The 27,777-nt window shown below is 45.8% G+C and overlaps 1 protein-coding gene across 3 annotated transcripts in view; it reads right to left on the bottom strand.

Moving 5' to 3' along the window:
• The window catches only part of FYB1 (FYN binding protein 1), a 60,593-nt gene that overhangs the window by 26,409 nt on the left and 6,407 nt on the right, over window positions 1–27,777 (bottom strand). For all 3 annotated transcript variants that reach the window (XM_081929658.1, XM_081929659.1, XM_081929660.1), the window contains exons 2-9: window positions 22,933–24,064; window positions 17,723–17,879; window positions 7,765–7,802; window positions 6,192–6,211; window positions 4,724–4,770; window positions 3,843–3,954; window positions 600–756; window positions 76–220 (exon numbers count right to left, since the gene is read on the bottom strand). In XM_081929658.1, coding sequence (XP_081785784.1) covers window positions 76–220; window positions 600–756; window positions 3,843–3,954; window positions 4,724–4,770; window positions 6,192–6,211; window positions 7,765–7,802; window positions 17,723–17,879; window positions 22,933–24,064 — 1,808 coding nt within the window. The remainder of the gene's footprint in view (window positions 1–75; window positions 221–599; window positions 757–3,842; window positions 3,955–4,723; window positions 4,771–6,191; window positions 6,212–7,764; window positions 7,803–17,722; window positions 17,880–22,932; window positions 24,065–27,777) is intronic.

Raw genomic sequence — 27,777 nt, 5'->3', positions numbered from 1 at the left:
GATGAAGGGTGGGCTAGATTGCACTGCAAGCCACACTAGAACTGGACACAGGTGTGGCCATCCCTTTTGACATACCTGCTGACGCTATCCTGTTCCCCGACATCATCATACACTTCCTGGTCACTGTCTGGTTGCCTCAGTTGAATGTTGACAGAAGGCCGTGGCTTTCGCTTTAACGAATCATAGTCTATTTCTACCATGGTTGTTTTAATGTAGCCATCTAGAAAGCAAAAGCCCAACACATTTCATGACTAAGATGCAGCTGTTTTCTTTTAAACTTTGTAACAAGACATCATAAGGGCTGCATTAAAACAACAACAACACACACACACACTTTAAAAACCACTGTGCAATATACAATGGTGTTCATTGCATGGTGTGCAATTTTTAAAAATCAAATTGCCATTCGTTTCTTTGTTGTGCAGGTTTCAAGTATTTTAACGAATATACTGATACGTCTTCAAGGGTCAAGAATTGTAGACTAGCGACATTTCAAATACTCCAAATGGTGAGTGAACCCAAATTTTCTGATCAGAATAAATTACTCTGATTAAACATATTAAAATAAGTTCACTTAAATTTGCATAATTTATACCTACAGGAGCCTCTTGACCTTCCCAGCCACTTCCCCTCTGGATTGTCAGTGATGCGGATGATTTCGATTTTATCTCCTTGCTTGAACGTCAGGTCATTCTTCCCTCCTTTGAAGTCTGTGCAAGCTCGGGCCTGGTGAATGACTTCAATGGGGCCCACGAGCTACACAGAAGTAGGATAAGAAATGGGTGCAAATTCAGCATTACAGATATGGTCAGGATTAATACTGTACAAGAGAAAGAGGGGGAGAGAGAGAGGGAAATGGGCATGGACAAACCACAACAACTGACAAATTGGAGTTGGGACCTCGGGTGAGGAACCTTTTTCAGCCTAAGGGTTGCATTTCCTCACTGCCAACCTTCTGGTTCCCATGTGTCCATGGTAGGCAGGACCAGAATCAAATAGTGGGTTTGATTCCAGATGCACAGAAGTCAGAGGCAAGCAAGAGGCATTATCACAATCACGTCTATTTGAGGGCACAAAGAAGTGTCAGTCAGGGAAACAACATGTATCCTGAGCAGATTTGAGTCTTGATGCTAAGTAGAGAGGACTGGAGATCCACATTCAACCTCTGCTATTCCCCATCACTACAAAAAAAATCCTTCCTGTAGCACCTTAAAGACCAACTAAGTTAGTTCTTGGTATGAGCTTTCGTGTGCATGCACACTTCTTCAGATATCTGAAGAAGTGTGCATGCACACGAAAGCTCATACCAAGAACTAACTTAGTTGGTCTTTAAGGTGCTACAGGAAGGATTTTTTTTTGTTTTGACTATGGCAGACCAACACGGCTACCTATCCGTAACCATTCCCCATCACTGTTTCAGACATTTTTGCAATGGAATTATAAAGACACTAAGGACTCAGTGGGACCCAGGTGGTGCTGTGGTCTAAACCACAGAGCCTAGGACTTGCCAATCAGAAGGTTGGTGGTTCCTATTCCTGCAACGGGGTGAGCTCCCATTGCTCGGTCCCTGCTCCTGCCCACCTAGCAGTTCGAAAGCACATCAAAGTGCAAGTAGATAAATAGGTACCACTCCGGCGGGAAGGTAAACGGCGTTTCCGTGCACTGCTCTGGTTCGCTTAGTCATGCTGGCCATATGACCTGGAAGCTGTACATCGGCTCCCTCGGCCAATAAAGTGAGATGAGCGCTGCAACCCCAGAGTTGTCTGCGACTGGACCTAATGATCAGGGGTCCCTTTACCTTTAAGGACTCAGTATTTGATTCTTTAAAATTAAAGATTGGCAATTGTCTATTATTTTTAATGCATAGCATTATCTTCTTGTTACACAAGTCTGCAAAAACAACCTTGGCTGGAAAACGGAAGTGTTCCTCATTGATCATTAATGAGAAATGGTATGAAAGATATCTGAAATCAACTTGCAATGGAGAAGGGAACACATCAGATCAATGCTATGGCAAGTTCTACTTAGGGGTTTTGTAATATGAGTTCTACTAATTGAATTGGTGATGCCAATATTTCCCATGTAATACCTCTTTAAGAAGCTACAGAACTTATATGCATCTGAATTAATTTTCTGAGAATTGTCTAACCAGTCATTGATAATTTGCTTGTAGCTAATTGTTAAGCTTTCAATACACATTTGATTGTTATAGACATAGAACTTAAAATAAACAGCAGTCAAAGCATAGCTCCTAGACACACTTGCTTATTAAGATGAGGGGACATGGGTGGTGCTGTGGTCTAAACCACTGAGTCTCTTGGGCTTGCCGATCAGAAGGTAGGTGGTTCAAATCCACACAACGGGGTGAGCTCTTGTTGCTCTGTCCCAGCTCCTGCCTACCTAGCAATTCAAAAGCATGCCAGGGCAAGGAGAAAAATAGGTACCGCTGTGGCGGGAAGATAAACGGCATTTCTGTGCGCTCTGGTTTCCGTCACGGTGTTCTGTTGCACCAGAAGCAGTTTAGTCATGCTGGCCACATAACCCGGAAAGCTGTCTGTGGACAAATGCCGGCTCCCTTGGACTGAAAGTGAGATGAGTGCCGCAACCCCATAGTCACCTTTGAAGGGACTTAACCATCCCAGGGTCCTTTACCTTTACCTTTTATTGATTAAGACTACTGTTGACGTCAATGGGCTTTACATCTGAGCAGAACTGCAAAGCATCAGGGTGTGTGAGTGCCTTCACAGGCACCAGTTACAACTTGTTTGCCACTGAAGTGGGTTGCAATTCAGGATTGCTAGTTCCAACTACATGCTTTAAATTTCTTGACATGAATGCTCAGCTCCAAATCTTTCATTCAGATGTTTCCGAGCACAATTCAAAGTGTTGGTGCTGACCTTTAAAGCCCTAAACGGCCTTGGTCCAGTATACGTGAAGGAGCGTCTCCACCCCCATCATTCAGCCAGGACACTGAGGTCCAGCGCCGAGGGCCTTCTGGCGGTTCCCTCACTGCAAGAAGCCAAGTTATAGGGAACCAGGCAGAGGGCCTTCTTGGTGGTGGCACCCGCCCTGTGGAACGCCTGCCCATTAGATGTTAAAGAGAACAACAATTACCAGACTTTTAGAAGACATCTGAAGGCAGCCCTGTTTAGCAAAGCTTTTAATGTTTGATGGATTACTGTATTTTAATATTTTGTTGGAAGCCGCCCAGAGTGGCTGGGGAATCCCCGCCAGATGGGTGGGGTATAAACAGTAAATTATTATTATTATTATTATTATTATTATTATTATTATTATTAAAGGTTTGCACTCAAATAAAATAGCAAAAGGGTCAAATAGATAGGGATAGGCAAAACCTGTTTATTTTTTTCTAATATTAAATTCAGTTTTCCACATTTCCATATCAGTTTGCAATTATTATTATAGTCCCATGGAAGTTCACCTGCATTTTAGTACAAATTTATCCTAATGCTCACCTTTTTGTATGTAATTTTGCCCTAATGTATGCATTTTTGCAAAGCAATTTTCCCTAATAAAATGCATTTTTAATGTTCATTTCACTAGTGCATGCATTTATATCTTCTCTTTACTGTAGTATATACCGTAGATTTTTTTCACACATTAGTCTTCTGGAGAATTACACTGCAAGATTTAGAGAAGTTCAAATTTTGAAGGGAGGCTGTCTCAGTTTGCTTGCTGTTTCAGGAAGTGCAAATTAAATAGGTTCGCCTGTAAATTTATCCCCCATCTCTACAAACTGAGTATCTTTAACAATGCTAAAGGATAATGTATTTGTTTTCATTAAAGTTTTTTTAAAAATAAATTGCTAGTTTAAGCCTTACTTTGAACTTCTTCCTGATCTCCTGCTCTTTTTTCTCTTTCTCTTTTTGTTCTTTCTCTGATTTCTTCCTTTCTTCCTTCTCCTTTTTCCTTTCATCCTCTCTAGATGTAGGTCTGTGAAATAAAAAGTGATTGATACTTAACTCAAGAAACAGCAGAGGACAAACATCTGGGCCTCTTTCACTTCTCTTGAAAGATGACCATATCAGGAGCCATGTGCTCAGTGGTTGCCGTTGGGTTGGATCTAAGCTTAGCTGTCCACAAATGGAAGAGCTCCTTCCATGTACAGAAGGCCTTTGACCCAACCTTTAGAGCCTGCTGGAATCATAGAATGGTAGAGTTGGAAGGACGATGGGAGTCACCTAGTCCACCAGCCCCTCTGTAATGCAGGAATCTTTTGCCCAGCATAGGAAGATCAATTTTTGCTGGTGCCCTCCTACACCGTTCCAGAGTGCCCACAAACCCTTAGGAGAAGAGTTTTAGAAGCTACAAGGGAGATAAAGTCAAAGCCACTTTTCTTCTTCCTTCTTCTTCTGCTGCTGGAAGCGAAGTCTGGATCCAAGCCAATACCTTCTCAATCTAGCCCAGATGTTGCAGGACAGCAACTTCTATCATCCCTGTTTGACGATATTGGCTGATGGGAACTGTGGTCAAAACTTCTGATGGACAACATGTTGGCTAGCTCTGGCCTGGCCTAGAAGATGATAAAGCTGCAAATTCAGGTTTTGGATCTTTTGTCCACGGTTATGCAATGGTGTTATCTGCTATTTACTCTCAGGTCCTCTTACTCTGTTTATGTTTTGTCACTTTGTCTCTGTCACTTCAGTTATGGGATCCTGATAATCAGAGAACCACCATATCTGGAGAGCTGCATATTTCTTACCTCATTTCGTTTATATCTTCATATGTCTCCCCTTCACTGTTGAGACTCTACAAAGAAAAAAGTGACAAGAATGAATGAGAAAGGGGAAATTATAACGTAGTTCAAGTGCCACAATTTCTTTTTAAGACTAGTACTAGGACAGCAAATTGTATGTGGCATTTCATTATTTCAAATCCAATTTGTTGTATGAAATAAGGTCTTCTTTAGAGCTTGACCATTTAGCTATTTAGGAATATCAAATATTGCCCAGACCGTAGCCATTTCCAAGTGTTCATTCTGGCTATAATGAACACATGAATGTCACTGAGTTGCATCTACTGCCACAACAACTTCTCACTCACCCTGAGCCATTCATTGTAGTCCTTTACAATCTCCTTTCAGCTAAGCCCTTCCAGAGACTACAAACAGAGCAAGGCCATCAGGCACTCTTTGTAGACTGGGGTAGGGGTTAGGGAGAACCTGTGGCACTCCAAATGTTGCTGGACTACAAGTCCCATCATCTCCGGCCACTGGCAATGCTGGCTGTGGCTGATGGGAGTTGCTGTCCAGTAACATCTGGAGAACTCTGTAGTTCTCCAACCCTGTGGAAGACCACCTGTGTTCCTCAACCCTGTGGAAGACCATAGCCCATGTCCTGCGGCCCTTGCTTGGCTTATGGGTCACAAGTTGTGTACCCAAATTAAGATGTGTTGATCCAGTGACAAATGAATGTTCTCACTGCTTATTACTATTAATGATCACTTCTTTGATTTATAACCCACTGTGGCGTTTGCCCTCCTAGGTGGGTCATAAGGAAAGGGTTAAATGAGTGGGAACCCAAGGGGAGGAGTTAGAGTTAGAGTTGGTGTTATTTGGAAGTTAGTTGGGAGTTGGAGAAGGAAGAGGGAGGATAAGTCTGTGGGTTGGTCTAGTTTTGATGTGAGAGTGAGTGAAACTGTTAGGAGGAGTCAGATAGACAGATGGGATAATCAGAAGTTATTAGGAAGGTATAGGTCAGTAAAGAAACTAAGATTAAGAAACTGACAAGAAAAATTACCTGAAACCATAACCTTGTTAATGCTCATAAAATAAACTTGCTTATTTGATTTAATGTTAACAACTGTCTGGACTCCGTGTGTACCCAAGAGAAACGGGTTGGTGGCAGCGGGAAAGCAATCACAGTGGTGGCACAGGGATCAATAGACCATCAAACGTCCAGGGACCCTGTGTGATTGCCACACCCACCTTCGACATTAAGGTCCCAGGGCATGAAACGTCCAAATCAAAATAATAATTAAATAATGCAAAACATTAAGATATTAAAACCCAATGCAGATATCCAAATGAAACAATCTCTCTCCCTTTCCCTCCTTTCCACAGACACACCGGTAACAGAACCTCCCACGGCACCCCACTGCATTCATGAAAGTGGGTGTTAATGAAAGAGACTTGTGCTGCATGTATATATGTTGTGAATGGTGATACTGACCTCATCTGCATCCCCATTTCCTGAAGAATCAAAAGGCAAACATTGATTGTTAATTTTCTGTTGCAGGGAAGATTTTGTATATAATATAATCATATCCGTATATAATAAGAGGGTAGAAAATCTATAGATTGCCCTCTAAACAAAACATGTTGGGCAAAGGATAGCGTTGCCTAGGACAAAGTTGGGTATTTTGACTTGTGAGAATTTTTGTCTAATTCAAATACAGATTATGCCATATATTTATAGTGCTCAGTATCTTTCCACATAAAACTAAATATATGGCATAATCTATATTTGATCAAAACTGAAATGAAATTGTAGCAGATAAATATACCTCGTGCCCGCTGCTTATCTGCTATAGCACAGGCTTCCTCAGCCTTGGCCCTCCAGATGTTTTGAGACTACAATTCCCATCATCCCTGATCACTGGTCCTGCTAGCTAGGGATCATGGGAGATGTAGGCCAAAAACATCTGGAGGGCCCAGGTTGAGGAAGCCTGTGCTATAGTATGCACCTCAAACACCACAACATGATTTTAATTCCCCCCTTCTGACTACATACTGAAAACCAACTATATATTATGTTATGTATTAAATACATGGCATAAGGTTTATATATACATGCTATACCATTATAAATTATACTCTGTATAAATACTATTTGTTTAACTTTCTCAATATCTGTATTTTATCAATACATTTATATCACTTTGACTGCTATATTATTATTATTATTATTATTATTATTATTATTATTATTATTATTATTAGACTTTAACAGCTATGGCTTTTTGCAAGGAATTCTAGGCATTGTAGTTGGGCAAGGTGTATGAATATTCAGGATTTTCTGTTAGGAGATCCCCAGCTCTTCCTCACAGAAATACAGTGTTATTAGGGTTACCTGGGAGGAGGGAGTAATGATATAGGTCTATAGGACATCCTGATTCATAAGGCCATATTGCAGCAGCCATCACCGTCATCCTATATAGTAGCAGTGGGAAAACCAGGCCCATCTTGTGGCATTTGGGCCATAAAGTCATTTAGGTCAGTTATGCCCACGTTCACTGCACCTCATGTCATATATGACTGCCAATCAGTGGTGCCAGCAAAGCCCTGTGCCAATGTCTGTGTACTAGAGTTTGCCAGCCCCAACAACCAGCTGTTTGTTGGCACTTTGTGGGCTGTGACTTTGTTCACATAGTTTAATTTCATGCCATGCAGGCAAAATTGGGTCACCTGACACCACCAGGGGATTGACAGGTGGGTGGGGGCTGAGGGAGATAAGTTATCCTTATATAGCCAAAATGGCACCATCCACACACAAACAGGAGGTATTGGCCAAGAACTCCTGGGTTCTCAGAAGTACTAGGGGAAAAGCCTCTCCCAAAAACCAGTCTGATAAGGACTGAGCATGGATGGGGGGCATGGATGGAAAACAGTGGAAGGGAATGGAGTATAGTGGAAATGGGGGTGGCTGGCACCCAAACAGGAGCACTCCACATTCTAACGCTTTCTTGCAATTCCCACTTATAAATTTTCTAATGCCTGTCTTAACAAAAATGGATTAGCCTTACCTCCAAACTCAACATCATCATAGCTTTCTTCATTGTCCCTATGAAAAGAAAAAGGTGAACAGGTTCAAAGAGAAAAAAGATGCAGCTGCAATTCCCGTAACACTCTTTTGACTGAAAGCCAACCCATCAGAGAAGGTTTATGAAGCCTATGGGCCAGATTCAGCTGGTTCAGTTGACAGAAGCTGGGACAAGAACACCCTCTAATGAAATTGGGTTTCCCCATTCCTCCATGCAATGAATTCTGCTCCATATTGATCCAGAGCAGACCCCAACATATTGTTAGCAGAGTAAAAACATAAAACACGATGCAGGATTCCTAATAATAACTTTATTCAGCAATTAACTTCATTCAGCAGATTGGTTTTTTGTTTTTTGTTTTACTACTGAAGGCAAATGAGCTTTACAGTCACAATCCAACATCTTCAGGATTGGTACAGTCCACAAGAAATCCAGCTGCAGCAGACTTAACTTAAACTTACAATAAGACAAAACCTTAGCACTTAAGCATACTATGTACAGTGGTATCTTGGTACTTGAGCAGCTCGGCTCCCGAACAAACCGGCTCCCGAACGTCGCAAATCCGGAAGTAAGAGTTCCAGTTTGTGAATGTTTTTTCGGAAGCCGAACATCCAACACGGCTTCCACTTGGGTGCAGGAAACTCCTGCAGCCAATTGGAAGCCATGCCTTGGTTTTTGAACAGGTTTGGGAGCTGAACCGGTTTCTGGAAAAGATTACGATTGAGAACCAAGGTGCCACTGTACTGACCACCACACCAGAAGGAGGAACAGAAAGTGAAACCCAGGCTCCTTCTGGCCTATTCTGGCTTCCGTTTCTCTTCTGGGACAAAGTTAGCTAGCCAGAACACCTACTTCCAGTTTTGCGGAGTGCGTTGCCCGAATCCTTCATTAACAGGACTGTTCTTAGATCGAGGTACCACTGTAGTTGTTTACTTCCTTGACATCTGATGGGAGGGTATTCCACAGAGCAGGCGCCACTACCGAGAAGGCCTTCTGCTTGGTTCCCTGTAATCTCACTTCTCGCAGGGAGGGAACCGCCAGAAGGCCCTCGGTGCTGGACTTCATATACTGAATCCATTGAGGCCATTCAGCAACATGCAATCCTGCTCTTCCATGCATCCAGATAGCATCATATAGCAAGGCATATGTGAGTGACTGCATGTGTGTAAGTATATAACAAGAGCCTGGTGGATCAGGCCAAAGGTCCACCAAGTCTAGCATCTTGTTCCACAGTGGCCAACCAGATGCCAGTGGGAAGCCTACAAGTGCAATAACATTCTCCCCAGTTGTGCTCCCCTGCAATCAAAATGTGTGAGAGTCCTTGGCTGTGAGTCCAGGAAGATTCGCTCCCTGTCTTGCAGACTTGGCATGGGATGGCGTGGTCCGGACTGACTCCAGCTACAAAAGCTGAAATTGCTGAAAAGATTCTTAGGCTGGATAACCAATTATGGGGTTTTTTTTTGGGGGGGGGAGCGGGTTGTTGCTGTTATTTATATTATTTTTTTGTATCTTTATTTAAGATCTTATCATAATTTATGCAGAAATTGTTCTGTTTGGTTGTGTATTTCTTGATGTTTTATTTATGGTTTATGACTACTTTTGTTATGTTTGCATTTTTCCATGTTGTAAGTCGCCTTGAGCATGGTTTGAACTATGGAAAGACAGCAGGCAAATAAAATGATGTATGTGTCTATGAGAGAAGCTTTTCATGTGTTTTCAGAAATGTTCTGCAACGTCATCGCAGCCCTTCCTTTTTCTAATTTGCTATTTGTCACGGCCACCCAGGACGGGTCCCAGCTCACAAGAGACCTCACTCCGTTGCAGTTTATTTACAGGAAAAGTTTATTGAAGATTTCTGCTTCTCGTACAGTTCAGCATCGTGGCCGTACGTCTGTCACGTTAGACCGCTGAAGTCCCCTCTGACTCCTCCCCTCTTCCACACCAACTTAATAGCCTGGCTCTAGACCACCTCTTCCTCTCCTTTCTTTTCCGCAGGGTCTTCCTGCCCCCCTGGGTTCCCTCTCTCCGTGACTCGCCTGAGGCTGAATCCTCTGCCGCCTCTTCCCCCCTCCTTCTGGCTTTGGGGCCGGGCTCCTCCCCTGAGCTCTCTCCACTTCCGCGCGCCTCTACGTTTGAACTTGGCGCGCGTACGTTGCTCCTGACCTTTCTTTCGACCGCTACACCACCCTTTGTTCTGCTCTCCACCCTTTCCGGCTGAACACCTTGCTCCAACCCCCTTTCTCTGTTCTCTCCTAATCCTGCTCCCTCCGAGAGGCTGACGACTCCACCCCCTTTACTCCGTTCCAGCTGAGACGCCTCTTGCTGCGTCTGTCTTCCACTGGGCTCCTCTCCGCTTCTCCCTTCTCCTCCCTTTTGCTTGATTAAGGTAACCCCCTTTTGAGAATCCTCTGACTCGCTGCTCAGACTCGTGGATTCCCTTAGAATTCCGTCATCTTCTTCCTCATCCTTCTGCCCCTCCTCCCACTCGCTCTCCGTCTCCTCTGTCATCTCCTCCTCTCTCCCAGAAACCCTGACATCCATCCCCCCCTCGAAGCCCCCCCTTCCCCCCTCCCGCTCGCCGGGTGCAGGTTGAGGAAAACGTGGTTCTTCCGGGGTCGGTTCAGGATACAGGTTGTCCACTTCAACGTTCTCCTCTGGCAGCTCCGTATATGTGTGTTCGAACTCGGGTTCCCCACCCAAAGACATCACAGTCTCTTCCTCCATCACTGTTTCTCCTGGCGCTGCCTGCCAAGGACCTACCATCCATCTCTGACTCCATGCCTCCCTTGGCTGATCCACCCACCAACAAGGGCCTGTCTCCTCCCCCCCCAGTCTCGGATCCCTGGTCGGGCTTGTTTCGGGCGTATGGCCCTCGGGCGAGGAGAAACCCTCGAACGTGCTGTCCGACAAAGTGGGCGTGAAAAGCCAATCATCAAAATACTCCTCGGGCATGGGCTTGTGCGGAAAAAGTGCATGGAACTCCTCCTTCAACAGGGGTTCGTCCAACGCGTAACCCGGCACCCAGCTATTGGCAGAGGCCGGAGTGCCTTCCCTGGCGAGAAAATATTCAACTCCCTCCTCCCCCCATCTCGAGTCCAGTATCTCTGTGACCTCGTTAAGAGGTTCTGGTCTTGGCGATTCCCCCCTCTCAGGCGCCCTCCTACGTGGCTCTGGGGGTGCTCCTGACTCTTGAAACCTGTGTGGGGTTTTGTAGGGAGTGAGCACTGACCTATGAAAGACCGGGTGCACCCTGGAACCCTCCGGAAGGGCTAGACGAAAAGCCACCGGATTGATCTTAGCCTCAACTTGATATGGCCCTAGCTGCCTGTGTCCTAACTTCTTCTTGGCCAATGACCTGGCCGGCATCGCGTGGGCTGCTAACCACACCCAGTCCCCAACCTGGATGTCCTCTCCCGCCCTCCTGTGCTTATCGGCCTGCACCTTATACGCCTGTTTTGCCAGCTCCAAATGTCTCCGCAGCTCCTCGTGCACCTCTTGCAACTCCGCTGCAAACTGGTCGGCATCTTGAGGCCCCCCCCCTCCTGGTGCCGCAAATCTCGGGAAGGTCCTGGGATGACGGCCATTGTTCGCGAAGAAAGGCGTCACCCCGGTGGATGCGTGTTTCGTGTTGTTGTAGGCGAATTCAGCCATCGGCAGATAGTCCACCCACGCCGCAGGTCGCTGGTTGGCGTAGCACCGCAGGTACTGCTGCATGATCGCGTTGACCCTCTCCGCTTGACCGTTGGTTTGTGGATGCCTCGCCGATGTCAGGTTGATTTTGACGTGCAAGATGCCCAGAAGCTTTCGCCAGAAAGTGGAAACAAACTGGCGCCCCCTGTCGGACAAGACGGACTGCGGAAGTCCATGCACTCTGAAGACGTGATCGATGAAGAGCTTTGCGGTCTGTTCTGCCGTCGCCACCTTGGCACAAGGGATGAAGTGCGCCATCTTGGTGAACAAGTCCACCACCACTAACACCGCCGTCTTACCTCTGGAGCTGGGCAGGTCTGTAACAAAGTCCAACGCTACCCTCTCCCACGGTTGCTGCGGTGTCTCCAGCGGTTCTAGCAATCCCGCCTGCTTCTGGTGCACTGGTTTGGACCTCTGGCAGATATCACACCTGGCGACGTAGTCCGCCACCTCTCCTCTCATCTGGGGCCACCAAAAGTCTCTAGCCACCAACTCCATCGTCTTCTCTTTGCCGAAATGGCCTGCACTAGGGGCGTCATGCAATTGTTGCAGAACCTTGGCTCGAAGCTCGTCGGTGGGCACGTAAAGGGCACCCTTACGAGTCAAAAGTCCATCTTGCAATTGAAACTCATCGTTGTCTCGCGACCCTCCGCGTAGCTCCTCCATCTTGGACTGTGCAAACTGATCCCTTTGCAACGCGCGTCGCACCGCGTCCAGGTCGACTGCGATGGTAGCGCACGTCCACGCCTGCGGTGCGAAAATGTGCTTTGCTGCGATTGGAGCTGCTTCCTCCAAGTATTGCGGCTTTCGGGACAGCGCGTCTGCAATAACATTGGAGTCTCCTGGGATGTATTCTATTTTGAAGTCGAAATCCGCAAAGAACTCCGCCCAGCGCATGTGTCGCTGGGTCTGTAACTTAGCCGTCCGCCAATACTCTAAGTTCTTGTGATCCGTGCGGACTTGCACCGTGTGCTTGGCTCCTATTAAGAAGTGTCGCCACGCTTTGAAAGCTGCATGAATGGCCAACAACTCCCTGTCCCATATGGTATAATTGCGCTCCGTCTTGCTGAGCTTCCGGGAGTAGAACGCACCCGGTCTCCAGTTGCCTTGTGAATCCTCTTGCAAAAGAACGGCCCCAACCGCTCTGTCTGACGCATCGGTCTCTACCCGCATGGGTCTGCCGGGATTCACGTGGAGCAGCTGCTCTTCGGAGGCGAAAAGACCTTTAAGCGTCCGGAAGGACCGCTCCGCTTGTTCGGTCCAGACGAACTTCTTCTTCTTGGAACTGAGGGTGTCAGTGATAGCCGCCGTCGCGTTCGCAAAACCTTTAATAAACTTGCGGTAAAAATTGGCAAAGCCGATGAACCTCTGGACCTCTTTCCGATTTCGAGGGCTTTTCCAGTCCAACAGCGCTTGAACCTTAGCCCTGTCCATGGCCAGTCCCTCGTCGGACAACTTGTAGCCAAGGAAATCAACCTCTCTGACATCAAACTGGCATTTTTCCAACTTGGCGTACAGCCTGTGGTCCTTCAGCCTCTGCAGGACCTCCCTCACGTCCTTATCGTGATCCTCCGGCGATTCCGAGAAAATCAGGATATCGTCGAGAAAGCAGACACACTTCTTGTAGAGGAGACCTGCTAGCACGTGGTGCATAAATGCTTGAAAAACGTGGCTGCCATTTTGGAGACCGAAAGGCATGACTCTGTATTCGTATGTGCCCAGAGGGGTGAACATGGCGGTCTTCCACTCATCTCCTTTCCGGATGCGGATGAGATTGTAAGCTCCACGTAGGTCCAGCTTGGTGAAAATCTTGCCCCTCCTGACGGTCGCTAAAAGGTCGTCAATCTTGGGCATGGGGAAAGCTTTGGGCTTAGTCAAGCTGTTTATGAACCTGTAATCCACTATAAGCCTTTTTTGGGGCGTGTTTTTCTTCTTCACAAAGAACACAGGGCTGCCACCCGCTGCTTTAGATTCCTGGATGAAACCTCGCTTGAGGTTATGGTCTATGAACTCCCGAAGCTCTTGCATCTCGTCTTCCGACATGGAGTACAGCTTGGCAGCAGGCAGTTGCGCCCCTGGCACTAAATCAATCGCGCAGTCGTAAGGTCTGTGAGGCGGCAACTTGTCAGCTTCCTTCTCACAGAAAACCTCCAAGAAGTCCTGGTACTTGTGAGGCACTGTTTGCACCATACCCAGATGCAACTGCTGCTCGGCTTCTCCTCCCTGATCGGTCTGAAAGCAATGCTGAGCACAATACGATGAACAAAAGGTGATCTGCCGCTGGTACCACGCAACCGCGGGACTGTGCCTCTCCAGCCAACTCATGCCTAACACGATGGGTGTGTCCGATAAGTGGGTGACATTGAAACTAATAAGTTCTCGATGGTTGCCAATCTGCATCATCATGGGAGGGGTTTGCTGCACCACTTGCCCCCCCAGCAACTTCCTGCCGTCTACCGTGACCACGTTTAGAGGCGTCGTTGCAGGCAGGAGCGCCATGTTGTGCTGCTTAACGAACTGCAGTCCCACGAAGTCGGCGTTGCTTCCCGAATCGATCGTTATTGGAACCTCGAGGAGTCCCCCATCAGGCAACTGGAGTGTTGCTGTGAGCAGAACTGCCGGTCTGGGAGGCAAAGGGTCCACGCTCTGCAGTGATGCTGGGGGCTTGTCTACAGATCCGCCTGGCTGAGCCCCAGTAGCTCTGCTTCCAGCCAGGCACTGTCGTTTCCCTGAAGCTGCTCCCCTGGTTGCACCTCTGCTGTTACAGTTGCCAGTGCTGCAGTGTGCTTCTGGAGCCTCTGGGGGCACTCTTTCGCCATATGGTGCGCACTGTCACAGATGTAACACTTCCTGGTTCCTCTAGGAGGCTTCGCTTTGGCTGCACCAGGGACAGGGCTCTGGGATGGCTTCTGAGCCCTAGCACCACCAATCTCCATTGGCTCCTCGCTGTCCTTCCCCATTGGCGAGGGGTGCGCACGGCTGAAATCCCTGTGCACAAAAGGGAGAGTCCTCGCTTGCGCACGCGCTTGGGGCCCGTCCTCCTCGTGCCACGGACGTCCCTCATGTCGAATTCCAATAGCTAAAGCCCGGTGCACCACGTCTTCTAGGGTCTGGGGTCTGTCCCCCCTAGCGATCTCATCCTTGATGGGGGGGCTCAATCCCTCCCAAAAAAGATCTCTGACCGGCTTACTGTCCTTTGGCCAATCTAAGGCGGTGAGCAATGCAAAAAATTTAGAGTGGTATTGGCGCACAGTCGCTTTCCCCTGCCTCAGCCCGTGCATTTGACGGCGCGCAATGTCCACATCCACAGAGGATTGAAAACAAGAATCCATCGCTTTGATGAACGCAGTTGAATTGCGACGGGCCGGTCCATCTTCGCGCCACAGATTGCGTAGCCAAGCCCTGGCCTCCCCATGCAGGTGCGAAACAATGAACCCCACTTTCTCCTCCTCATCTTTAAAATCGTGACGGAGTAAATGCAGTGCATATACGACGTCCGCTCTGAAATTGGGATAGTCTTGCAAGTTGCCATTAAAATGCGGAACCAGGGCACCCCCCCTCCGTCCAAGCGCAATGCCCTCCGCTCTGGAACCTGGGGCCCCCGCCCTGTCCGCGTGTTCCCACCTTGCCTGCAAATCCTGGCACGTCTTCTCCAAGTCGTCATTCTTCTTCTGCGAAGCAATGACTGCCGATGTGAGAGCGGTAACCTGATCCCGCAGTGCAACCAGCTGCTCCTCAGCGCTCATGGCTGCTCCCGTTCGTGAGCTTCGCAAAAAAAAATTTTTTGCTTTCTGAGAGGGGACTTACTGTCACGGCCACCCAGGACGGGTCCCAGCTCACAAGAGACCTCACTCCGTTGCAGTTTATTTACAGGAAAAGTTTATTGAAGATTTCTGCTTCTCGTACAGTTCAGCATCGTGGCCGTACGTCTGTCACGTTAGACCGCTGAAGTCCCCTCTGACTCCTCCCCTCTTCCACACCAACTTAATAGCCTGGCTCTAGACCACCTCTTCCTCTCCTTTCTTTTCCGCAGGGTCTTCCTGCCCCCCTGGGTTCCCTCTCTCCGTGACTCGCCTGAGGCTGAATCCTCTGCCGCCTCTTCCCCCCTCCTTCTGGCTTTGGGGCCGGGCTCCTCCCCTGAGCTCTCTCCACTTCCGCGCGCCTCTACGTTTGAACTTGGCGCGCGTACGTTGCTCCTGACCTTTCTTTCGACCGCTACACCACCCTTTGTTCTGCTCTCCACCCTTTCCGGCTGAACACCTTGCTCCAACCCCCTTTCTCTGTTCTCTCCTAATCCTGCTCCCTCCGAGAGGCTGACGACTCCACCCCCTTTACTCCGTTCCAGCTGAGACGCCTCTTGCTGCGTCTGTCTTCCACTGGGCTCCTCTCCGCTTCTCCCTTCTCCTCCCTTTTGCTTGATTAAGGTAACCCCCTTTTGAGAATCCTCTGACTCGCTGCTCAGACTCGTGGATTCCCTTAGAATTCCGTCATCTTCTTCCTCATCCTTCTGCCCCTCCTCCCACTCGCTCTCCGTCTCCTCTGTCATCTCCTCCTCTCTCCCAGAAACCCTGACACTATTGCAAAGTAAAAATCACCTGATCAGCAGCTATATATCACAGGACTTGCTTGCCATAAAGTATGCACATCTGCATTCTCAAGTAGCTACCATTTCAGATCTCGCATGCGTGAAGCAGGCCTGAGGATTATTGATAAAAAGCCAGGCACTAGATTGTGTCTCTCTTAGTCTCTCTCTCTCCCTTCAAATGCCTTCTCAAAACTCATATTTCCTGGCTGGATGTTCTTCTGCGATTGGAGAAAACTTTGGCCTCATAGCCTTATCTTTGACCCTTACAGTGGTACCTCAGGTTACAGACGCTTCAGGTCACAGACTCCACTAACCCAGAAATAGTGCTTCAGGTTAAGAACTTTGCTTCAGGATGAGAACAAGAATCGGGCTCTGGCGGCACGGCAGCTAAAGTGGTGCTTCAGGTTAAGAACAGTTTCAGGTTAAGTATGGACCTCTGGAACGAATTAAGTACTTAACCCGAGGTACCACTGTACTTAGAATACCGACTGAGAACATCTCTCCCTAGGGCCAAACTAGACAAAAATGGTGCCCACCTTAATTTGATCATGTGTTTCTTCTAGAATCACATATTCACATGTAAAGGAGAGGGGGTTGTGGTTCTTATTTTAACCAAAGGGAGACCTGCAATAAAATGTTGCAGTTTGAAGTGCTCTGGGCTGATTTTTAAAGGTTTTTGCCTCCTAGTGTTTCCCCTCCCTAACCCTTTTCACTTCTGCAAACCTTGGCATTATGCTGATCATGCTGATCTTTCCCTTTTGTTTTCCAGTAGCCATGTTTTGGCTACAAAGCCATCATTACTCTGCACCTGACTCCATTGTTAGTATATTAACACGAAATGTGATGTGAACGAGGGGGCATAACACTTTCTCCTTCCTCTGTGCATTGTCCTCACTTGCCCAGTGAATTTATTTTTCTCCTGGCCTTGCTCACTGCCAGTAAGTTCAGGTGACAAACTATGGGGAGATAAGGCAGAGAAATGTTTAGCTTTACATTTTCATGTGGGGGGGGGGAAAGACACACACACCCATCTTTGGCATGAATAGGGAGGCTGCTTAAGCATCACTATAGAAGAGGGGAAAGAGGGTGATCATTTGCATAAAAATCACTTATGCCCATTTTTTTAATATAGTCACAAATACATTAGCTGGCTGAGGATGATGGGAGTTGTAGTCCAAAAACATCTGGGGTCCAGAGGTGGATGATTAAAGAAATGTGGCGGCTACTGGTGCATTATGTCTAGTTTGGCTTTTGCATGGCCTCTAGGGTTCAAGGATATGCTGTTTACCTTACTGCCACAGTGATACCTATTTATCTACTTGCACTGGTGTGCTTTCAAACTGCTAGGTTGGCAGGAGCTGGGACACAGCAATGGGAGCTCACCCCGTCATGGGGATTCGAACTGCTGACCTTCTGATCGGCAAGCCCAAGAGCACCACCCGTGTCCCTTGACCATGTCAAGGATAGCATCCTCATCACAAAGCAGCGAAAGAAAACAAGGGACATGATGAGTGCCAAAGACAAGGTACTTCAGGATGACTGTATGGGGAAGAAACTTCAATAGATGTGAGATCAGAAGCAATCTCGTTCCCTGTGAAATGAGAGCAGAATGTAACCTCCTCCCTGCCCCCACGCAGATTTCACATTCATTACACAGAGACATACCTGGGCTTGATGTTTCTTGGGGGAAGTACCGGAGCTTGTGCTGATGGATGGGAAGCGGATGGAGGAGGCGGTGGAGGCAGCTGGGTGGCGGTATGCAGGGTCGAAACAGGCAGTGGAAGTACAGGGGGTAAGCCTGCCGCATGGGGTTTGCTGGAGCCTGCAAGGGAAGAAAAAGTTATACAGTGGTACCTTGGGTTACAGACACTTCAGGTTACAGACTCCACTAACCCAGAAACAGTACCTCAGGTTAAGAACTTTGCTTCAGGATGAGAACAAAAATCATGCTCCGGCGGCACGGCAGCAGCAGGTGGCTCCATAAGCTAAAGTGGTGCTTCAGGTTAAGAACGGACCTCTGGAACGAATTAAGTACTTAAGCCGAGGTACCACTATGCAGTGGTACCTCGGGTTACAGATGCTTCAGGTTACAGACTCCACTAACCCAGAAACAGTAGCTCGGGTTAAGAACTTTGCTTCAGGATGAGAACAGAAATCGTGCAGAGGCAACGGGTGGCCCCATTAGCCAAAGTGGTACCTCAGGTTAAGAACAGTTTCATGTTAAGAGCAGACCTCTGGAACGAATTAAGTTCTTAACCCGAGTTACCATTGTAATATTTAAGGGGGAAATCACAGGGAGCTCCATTTTTAAACACAGGAGGAACCTAGCATTGCAATTTGCATGAAGGATAGATAGGGAAGGTCGAATCTATCCATTTCAGTTTCTCCCGCTTTCTCTTTTTCTTCCAGTTGTCTAATCATTCCCACAGCGATTTGCAGTTTGATTTTAAAACAACAGCAGCTTACCATGGGAAATTTAGTAGGTGCATGTTTGACATCGGTGTTTGTTAAAAAATAAAAAAGTTCCCAAATTGCTTAATTGTAACAACATCCACTTCCTACTGCATCTGCAGAAGTTTCCTTTTTCTTGCATGCTACTTAAAACACAGACGCCTGTATTTCGTTGCCATCTTGCTAGATGTAGGTCTTTCAGTGCTGGTAACTGGCATCTGTTGCGACTCTTATATATAAGTGTGAGCATGTGCCATAGAAAGAGCAATGATTTGGATCTCCCTGCATTTTTATTTTTTACTTTAATACAGTTGTAGGGGACTTTGAATAGAGCAAAGCGTGTTCTCCCTCATGGAGAGCACGTGTTGCGGTGGGGGCTGACAAGACACCTCACTGTTGCTGGGCAAAAGAGTTTGGCCATCTTTAAGCAGGGGCGGGCTGTTACTGGGGAGATTTATATGTTGCCATTTATTGATTGACAGCCCTGATGGACTATATGGAACTGGCGGAAATGACTGGCAGAATCCGAGACCAGGGAGAAGAGTCGGTGGAAGAAGACTGGAAGAAATTTAAAGACTACTTACAGAAATATTGTAAAATTAAAGAATGTTAGAATGTTGTTGGAATCAAATTAAGTGGTTTTTAGCAGTAATGCTAAGGAGCATGTGAAAATGGATCGTTAATAGGCGAGAAAGTAAAGTTATAATATATTAAGATAAAGGATTAAGATAAAAATGAAGAGGGAAAGGATTTGCTGAATTAACCAATTGAACTGGAATACAAAAAAGGGAGGTGTGGGGAGGTCAGGGAAATAAGCAAATGAAGGATAAATTATAGAAAGATGGATTTTTTTTATTGTTTTTATTTTTTCTGTATTTTGTATTTTCTTTTTGCTTGCCTCTTTTTCCTATTTTTTTCTTATTTTTGTAACCTTTTTTGAAATCTCAATAAATATCATTTAAAAAAATTGATTGACAGCCCTGTTTGTTAAATACACTGCACGCAGTGACAAGCTTCCTCTTTCGTTGCGTGCTTCGGATCACCCGCCCTCCCTCCCTCCCTCCCTAATGTTAGGCTGTTTGCTTGACGTGTCATGGGGTCGTCTGCTTTGGGGCAGGGGCCTGGTAGGAATTTTGTCCATTTGGCTGATTGGCTGGTGCCATTTGGTTTTTGCCTACCGCGTAGCAAATCGTCACAACTCGTAAGGTTGCAGTTAGGCATTGGTTTGGGAATTGGTTGGTGGAGGGGTATGACTTTGGCTGTGCCTGCCCCTCCAAATGCTGCTGCTGCAAGGGTTTTCCATTAAAGGAACCCAGGGGCTCGCCATGCTTTTGTCCGAACCCCCTGGCAAGGGGCTAGGGCCACACAAGAGCCCCTGGGAGCATTTGGGGAGAGATGAGGGCATGGTTCCCAGTCCCGTCTCTCTCCCCAGGTGACTTACCCTTTCTGACTTCACGGGGGGGGGTGCGAATGTCAGAGCTGTCACCGTGCGGGGTCAGTTAGTCGCTACCAATGCCTAAGCAACCACTCACATTGCTGTATTTTTAATAAAGTTGTGGCCAAAATTATGCCAAAAACCTTAAACAAAAATCAAGTGTCATTTTGTTCTTATTTGGGGTGTTTTGGGGACCTCGACACGCAATGACGTTCAACCCTTCCCTGTTCTTTTTCAGCTTGATCCCATAAGCTGTTGTCAGACCTGGTGTCTGGGATGGAGCACGGCAAAGACTATATACAATATCAATGTAAAATGAAAAGCAATCAAATCGTACATCAAGGAGGAAATGCCAAGGGACAGAGATAAGCTTTCCTTAAAACCGGACGAAAAGGAGACAGCTGAGTATTTAAAGTGCCAAAGATCCATACATAAGGGGTTTAGTAAGTGAGATTAGTATTTAATGTGTGGTAAGACTAAGGTGGAGAGCTGAGAGAAAGCAATAGAGATACATAAGAGACAGGGGCAAGACAAACAGTAAAGTTAAAACAATTTCAAACTTAATACATGACAACAGAAGAAGCAAGGGAAGAGCAGTCGTCTCACACAATTAAAACACAAAATCCACCCACTTCCCTCATCTTTTATTTAAATATATTTACCTGCAAAATTAATGTGCATACAAAGTTAACTCCAATCAATTAATAACCATATTTTTAAAAACAGATTCTTACAAATAGTTAATAAAAATTATTTAAATACAGGAAGACTTAGTTCTAGCATTTTTTTTAAAAAAGAAAAATAGCAACCCAGCAACATATATACGCTACACATGTAGAAATACAGTACACTTATAAATAGATATTTAAATTATTCATAATTGCATGTATATGTTGCTTTTTTTTTCTTAACTCAAAAGCGACTTATACAGCACATGCATTAAAACCAGCAGAAAAGTGTTATAATGGTGAAAACAAAAGTGAGGCTATGCATCTTTCATGGTGATGGATGTTTAAAAATAATTATAGTGCCCATTTCCCCCCCCTTCCTGGGGCGAATAGCATCCAGGAACGCACTTTTTGGTAAAGTGAATTTGTATGTTTCCCCCTCAATAGACAAAAAGAACAATCTTTAAGAAATATTATAGAAAGCGATTCAACAGGAAGCCTAGCAAGTTATGTAATAAGTGTCCGAAAAAAGTAAAAATAAAATAAAACTAAGAACAAGAAGTTGAAAGTGAAAGTTTAGGGAGGAACACAACAAGTTCCGTGCATTCAATTTGAGATAATGATGCAGCATAAAATAATAGGAAGCTTAAAGTGACAGTTAGCATAAGGAGTAGCTTGCATTTATACGGCATTCAACAGGTGTTCCTGATTATGGAGGTGCAACGATGGGGGAATGTTAAACTGGCCAGCTTTCTACTTGCCATTCAGCTATCGCTGGGACAGGAGCTCTGTCCTGGTTTCAGTTCTAATATTGTGGCCACCTAGACTGCTGTAAGTCCGAAGCAGTAAAATAGGGGTTCACAAATTTGGAAAAGGCAGATGGTTGATCCTTCTGGAACTGCACCAGTTCAGAACATAGATGGGGGGTGGCATTATTTAAATGTTTCCACACATCCAAAATCCCTGTGGCAACCTTCCCTAAAATTCTTTCTGATGTGCTAGTTTACTTTTGTTTTCAACATGAAGGAAGCTTTCTACATGAGAAAGCTTTGAGACTTTCCTGTTTTAATTCCAAAAAGGGGCAGGTTCAGAAAGGCTGTACAGTGGTACCTCGGGTTACATACGCTTCAGATTACATACGCTTCAGGTTACGGACTCCGCTAACCCAGAAACAGTATCTCGGGTTAAGAACTTTACCTCAGGATGAGAACAGAAATCACATGGTAGCAGCGTGGCAGCAGCAGGAGGCCCCATTAGCTAAAGTGGTGCTTCAGGTTAAGAACAGTTTCAGGTTAAGTACGGACCTCCAGAACGAATTAAGTACATAACCAGAGGTACCACTGTATACTGATTTCCCCTCTGCCCCCACCCTGCTGACCCTTAGGATGAATGAACATAACTGGACTTTTCATATCTACCTCTAGCCTTCCTGCTGGTGGTCTAGGCTATATATTACACGCAGAGGCATACATGGGCATCCACAAGTGCAGGAGAGGGACAGTTGCACCCTCCACCCCCACATGGACCAGAAGCCCCATTTTTCAGAGTTTTTTTGCGTTCGTAGAACTTGAGATATGAGTCTAAATGTATGCATACTATTCTCCATTTTTGTGAGAAACTAGGCTGTGTCCCCCACCTTTCACTGTTCTACTTAGCCCCTTTCTGCCTGAAAAAAAATCATTGAATGCATATAACTTTTCCTCAAAACTGCTTTCTAATCAGGAAAAGCAATATCCAGAGTGATGATTTGGCATCAGAAAGTCAGAGGGGGTGTTGGCATAGAGTGAGTAGGGGCTTAACCTTTTCTCTTGTTACTGTTCCATCCTTCCAAATCGCCATGTCTAGCAGGGTTTCCTCCTTCATGAAGTTCCCAGTGCAGGCGAACACACATTAAGAAGGGATTTCACAAGGTGAGAGAGTCCCCGGGGGCAGCTTGGAGTGGGAAAGGGCAAATGGGGAAAGGGTAACACATTCCTCTCCCAATCAGCTCTGTGGATGCTGTTTCCCCTGTTTAAAAAGTGCAATCAGGGTAGAATTGCACCCATCTCCTTTACTACAATTCAAGAAGTATATGCATTTTGGTAAACAAATGAAATAAATATCTAGCATAGCCCAGTCAAAAGCTCCAGGTAATCAACAGAGTGAGAGAATCAGTGACAATGGAACATTCCCTACTACGTAATAAAACACAATTGAGTACAAGATGTATTGGGGAAATATTTTTACATGGCTCATTATTATTATTATGCCACCCCCAGGCATAGAGGAGCTTTTTCCCACCTTGCATAAAACCAATAGCAAACAGGGGGTGAATAACTCACTTTCTTCGGCGTATTTCCTGAATTTTTCAAGGTTCACCGTTGGAGGTCTGCTGGGTTTCTGCGGGGCCAGACCTAATTTGACTGGTGGAGGGATTGCCTTCCGTCTCGGCAAATTCTTGTCCTTCTCTTCTTTTTCAGAGTTACTATCCCAAGGTCCTGTCGTGGTCGCCCTGGGCAGACCAGTGAATTTAGGTGCTCCAGAAGTTGACCCAGAATCCTCTTGAGAGACTTTGAAAATATTCTTGGCCACACTTGGCCTTGCTTCTTCGTTGCCCGGCTGCTCATAAGATTTTGGGAGGGCCGGAGACAGGCTGCTCTTGTCAGCGACGTGTCTCAAGGCTACACCAGGGAAAGGGCTGGCTGTGGAATCCACCCCATTGTCTCTCTTTCCTTCGGCATCCTTGGCCATTAGAAATGAGTTGGGTTTGGGTTTGAGGCCTAGTGGGCTTGGAGAAGTCGGATTCAAGGAGGGATATTTCTTGGGAGCCTCTTCATTGGGGACAGGATGTAGACCTGGTTTCTTCCCAAGGGCTGGCTTCAGAAAAGGAGGTTTGGAGTCATTCTCCTGCGAGGCCGCGATTATTTTTTCTTTAAATCCAGCCGCCATTTGAGACACAGGCTTTGTCTCATTTCCTTGAGGTTCAGGTTTAAAATTCGACCTGGGTAGCCCCGGCGGCCTGAGTTCATTTTTTGGTGCGGTGGAACCAGGCAATCTGTTGTCAGGAGGCTTTGGGAACAATGGCTTGGATTCAGCTTTCAGTCCGTCAGTAGGTTTGGGACCCAAAGGCCTAGGAAATCCAGGTTTTTCATTCGTTTCCCTGTTAGCTGCCTGCGCCAGGGCAGCAACCTTGCTGGCCACTGCATTGCTCTTCAAATGGGGTGGCTTTGGGTCTTTGTCCGATGTGTCAGGAACAGAAGGTTTGGTGCCCAAAGGTGGTTTAAAAGATGGAGATTTGTGGATGTTGCTGGGTCTGGGAGGTGCAGCGGCATTTTCCAGGTGGTTAAATTTCTCGAATGCAGCCCTCGCTACCAAAGACGGCTGTCCTGCTACTCTGCCTTGCCGGCTGTCAACCTCCCCGGCTGGGTTGTTGCTAAACTTTGCCATGATGGACTTCACATTCGTCTTGCCATCCTACAAATGCACAAAGAAGATTAAAAAAAAAAAGATGAAGAAGCCGAGTGAGAAGTTCTTTGCAGCAACGTTCGCATATACTGTACTTGGAAAGGGTTTCCTGGTCTGAGGCTTGTGAGGCTCCTGATTGGTTAGAGATATCTCAGCATTCAACTTCCTGTATGGCTAAAGACGTTCAACATTTTGCTACATACTCGTTGTGGTTAAAGTATTATTTCAAGGCGTTTACTGCAGACGAGCAGTTTTGCTGACTGGATCTGGCCTTGCTATGTCTGCTGAAATTTCCCCCTTCCCAACGTATTTGCGGAACAAAGAAGTGATATTATGACCTAAAATGTATGTAGCAAGTGATACTGCTAAACCCAGCAGTTCTGTCCTCTCATAGTGCATGTGTTGTTGGCATCCTTACAGCCTTGTGAGGTGAGTTCAAGCCTTCCTTACCTCACATTTCATGCTACCCAACAACACAAACCCTGCACACATGCTGATTGCAGCAGAGAGTTTTTGACTTTCTTATGCTTGTAGGTTGTCGCAAGCTGTAAACTGGCACTGTAGACTGAAACATGAACCAGTCTAAGAAGCATGAAGTCAGAGGCTTGACATAAAAGCCCTGTGGGGCGATGAATGTGCAGGTCAGCATGTGCCACACACTCATCCCGTTTTGAAACACGGACCTGTCGATTTTCAAGGCAGAGTGATCCATGAAGCACAAGAGAATGTGCCAACTGAAGAGTTATCAAATCAGGCTGACCTCATAAGGATGAGACATTAAGACCTGCGAGGTTTCTATTTATACCAGTCTAGAAATCATGTAAATGTTGGAACATGACAATGAATCATGGGCGATTGACTTTTGCCACAACCATTCACTTATTTATGAGAAAGTAAACAGGAGTTTGCGAGGGGGAAAGAAATCATTTCACTACACCTTTCATTTCCACTATTAAAAGTGTAATTCATTTAATTTATTCAACTAATTTTTTTACTCATAGCATACCCATTGAAATTAATGAACATGGCTAGCTAAGGTCCATTAGTCTCAACAGGTCCACTCTGAAACCTAGATGAATGCTGCCCTTCTTTATCACAATTGCACTCATTTTATTATTGTTTTGGAGCTAGTTCATTTATTTCCATAAATCCCATGCCACTGATAGGTGACCCAGGTAGGCTTCTGTTGCTTGTAACATTGGTGTTTTCTATCTGAACAGTTTCCTGTTCCTCAAAGGTATCAGAGCTCTGAAATTTCAGACAGACTGAGGAAATGGTACTGGATTTATAGGAAATTTTAAAGTGACAAGAAGAGGAGTTACCAGGTGGTGGGCAGATGGATGTCTGTCTGTAAGCAGCAGCAAAGTACAGTATGGCAGAGCAGAGGAACTGAGTAGCAGACCAAACCTGCTCTATCTGTATATCTGTGATTGAAAAAAGCCTACATTACAAACGTGCTGTTAAGCTCAAGGACTCCCTCATCCGAAGGGAGGAACACTGAACTCAACAGTGCTGCAATTGGACCTCCTTAACACTAGGGGAAGTGGGGAGCATGCAACAATCTATAGCTATGGTGCTAAGGGGCATTCTTGTTGCATTTTCATTTCTCACCTTGGAAACTGCTGGCATCCCTCCACCCATCACCATCGTCTTCACCACCATAGCCAGCTCTGCCCTGCAACACTTTTACTGGCACTTTCTGACGCAATGCCTTTCCTACTTTAGGATTTTACATTACTTTCTGTTTTTATTTGCAGATTATGCCATCAGGTTTCCTGCATTGGAGAGGTGAGCACATCTGGATTGCACTGAGTGAGCGTCACCCTGGGAAAACCAACCTTCGTGATTATCTCCCTTGCCAGGTAAGTATAGCTATAGCTTTGTTTGCTAGATTATTATTCCGATTATAATTTTTTAAAATTCCATTTTAATCCTATCTTTAGTCCAAGGACTCAAGGTGGCATACATACTTATCCTCCTCCCTATTTTATCCTCACAGGGTTAGGCTGAGAGGCAGTGACTGGCAGTGAGCTTCATGGTTGAGTGAGGTCATAATCCGATACTCTAAGCACTGACCACACTGGCTCTTGTTTGTAGTAAAAGTAGTAGTAGCAGCAGCAGCAGCAGCTAGTACAGTGGTACCTCTGGTTACATACTTAATTCGTTCCGGAGGTCCGTTCTTAACCTGAAACTGTTCTTAACCTGAAGCACCACTTTAGCTAATGGGGCCTCCCGCTGCTGCCGCGCCACCGGAGCACGATTTCTGTTCTCATCCTGAAGCAAAGTTCTTAACCTGAAGCACTATTTCTTGGTTAGCGGAGTCTGTAACCTGAAGCATATGTAACCCGAGGTACCACTGTACTGGGGGAGAATTCAGTTCGGTTTTACTTAATTCGCACTTCCCGAAGCAGTGCATGAACTGAAACACAGCCATCTTCAACATTTGCAGTTCTCCGAATTTTGCGATGCAGTTCTCCAACCAATCAAAATGCATGCAAAAATGCATATAATTTAGGGGGAAATACACATACAAATGCATGTATTAGTGAAAATAACATCAAATGCATTCTATTATGCAAAACTGCATACCCATATGCATATATTAAAATAAATGCATACTTAAATACTGGTGAGTTTTCATGAAAAAAGCTTTTAAAAAATGTCTCCAAACTGAGGCAGAGTGCTGAGCATGATATTTAAGCGGGAACAGAAGAAGGAACTGGTATGTGAATTCATGTGCCTTCAGAAAGAAAGGCGAAGTCCATGTGATTTCTGGAACAAGAAAAGGCTGCAGTTCTTCATTTACAGTATTTAGGGCTTCATTTAGGGCTAGATCCTAGGATTATTTATTTATTTCATAATGTGTTGGTATTTTTAGAGCCACGAGTTAATTTTGAGCATTTCAAGGTGGTAGAGATATGTCCCCGCAGGACTGCTTAGCACACACACTGTTCCTGTTTAGCACACACACTGTTCCTTTTTAGCACACACACTGTTCCTGCAGTAGGGACAACCAAGGGAGGCCTGCAACAAAATGTTGCAGCATGGAATACTTCTGTTCAGGGTTCCTTGGAAGCAGAGCTTAGTTAAAGTATGATCCTCGAAGGCATTTAGCCTGTGCCCGTATCTCAGATGGGCTAAATCAATTCTGGCTGCTAGCAACGCAAGGCCCAACTCAGCTTTGAGGTGGGCAGCTGGTGTCCCACAAGGAAAGCCCCAAAATTTGCTTCAAAAAATTATTTTGTAGAACCTCTAGTTCAGATTTGAAGCCAATTCCACATATCTCAGCCCCGTAGAGCATTTGGGCGATGTTTTTAGAAGCAAATATCTTAATAGCTGGCTTGATTAACTGTCTGCCCTTTGAATGGAAGAACCTATATAGCTGCCCAATACAACTGCCAGATATTAGCTTAACTGCTTCCAGATGGGGCTCAATAATAATAATAATAATAATAATAATAATAATAATAATAATAATAGATCTGCATGCTCTTCATTCTTTTTCCAGTTATGAGAAACTTTGTCATTTCTACCATTATGTACAGATATCTTCTTAGATGTTTCTTTTCTGCTATACTTTGCATGCCTTGGCTTGCTTTACAGCTAAGACAACATACCATTGTCTTGCTACTGGGTTTTGCATATGGTTTCATTATTTGGCTATGATGGCCTGAAAAGAGAAATAAGAGCTGTTTGCCTTTGGAGAAAACTAAGGTCCTTTT

Source organism: Podarcis melisellensis (genome assembly GCF_964234715.1).
Source record: "Podarcis melisellensis genome assembly, chromosome: 11".
In the NCBI taxonomy this organism is placed as follows: Eukaryota; Metazoa; Chordata; class Lepidosauria; order Squamata; family Lacertidae; genus Podarcis; species Podarcis melisellensis.
Note: the sequence above shows the minus strand (reverse complement) of the source record. Positions and strands in the feature narration are given on the sequence as shown.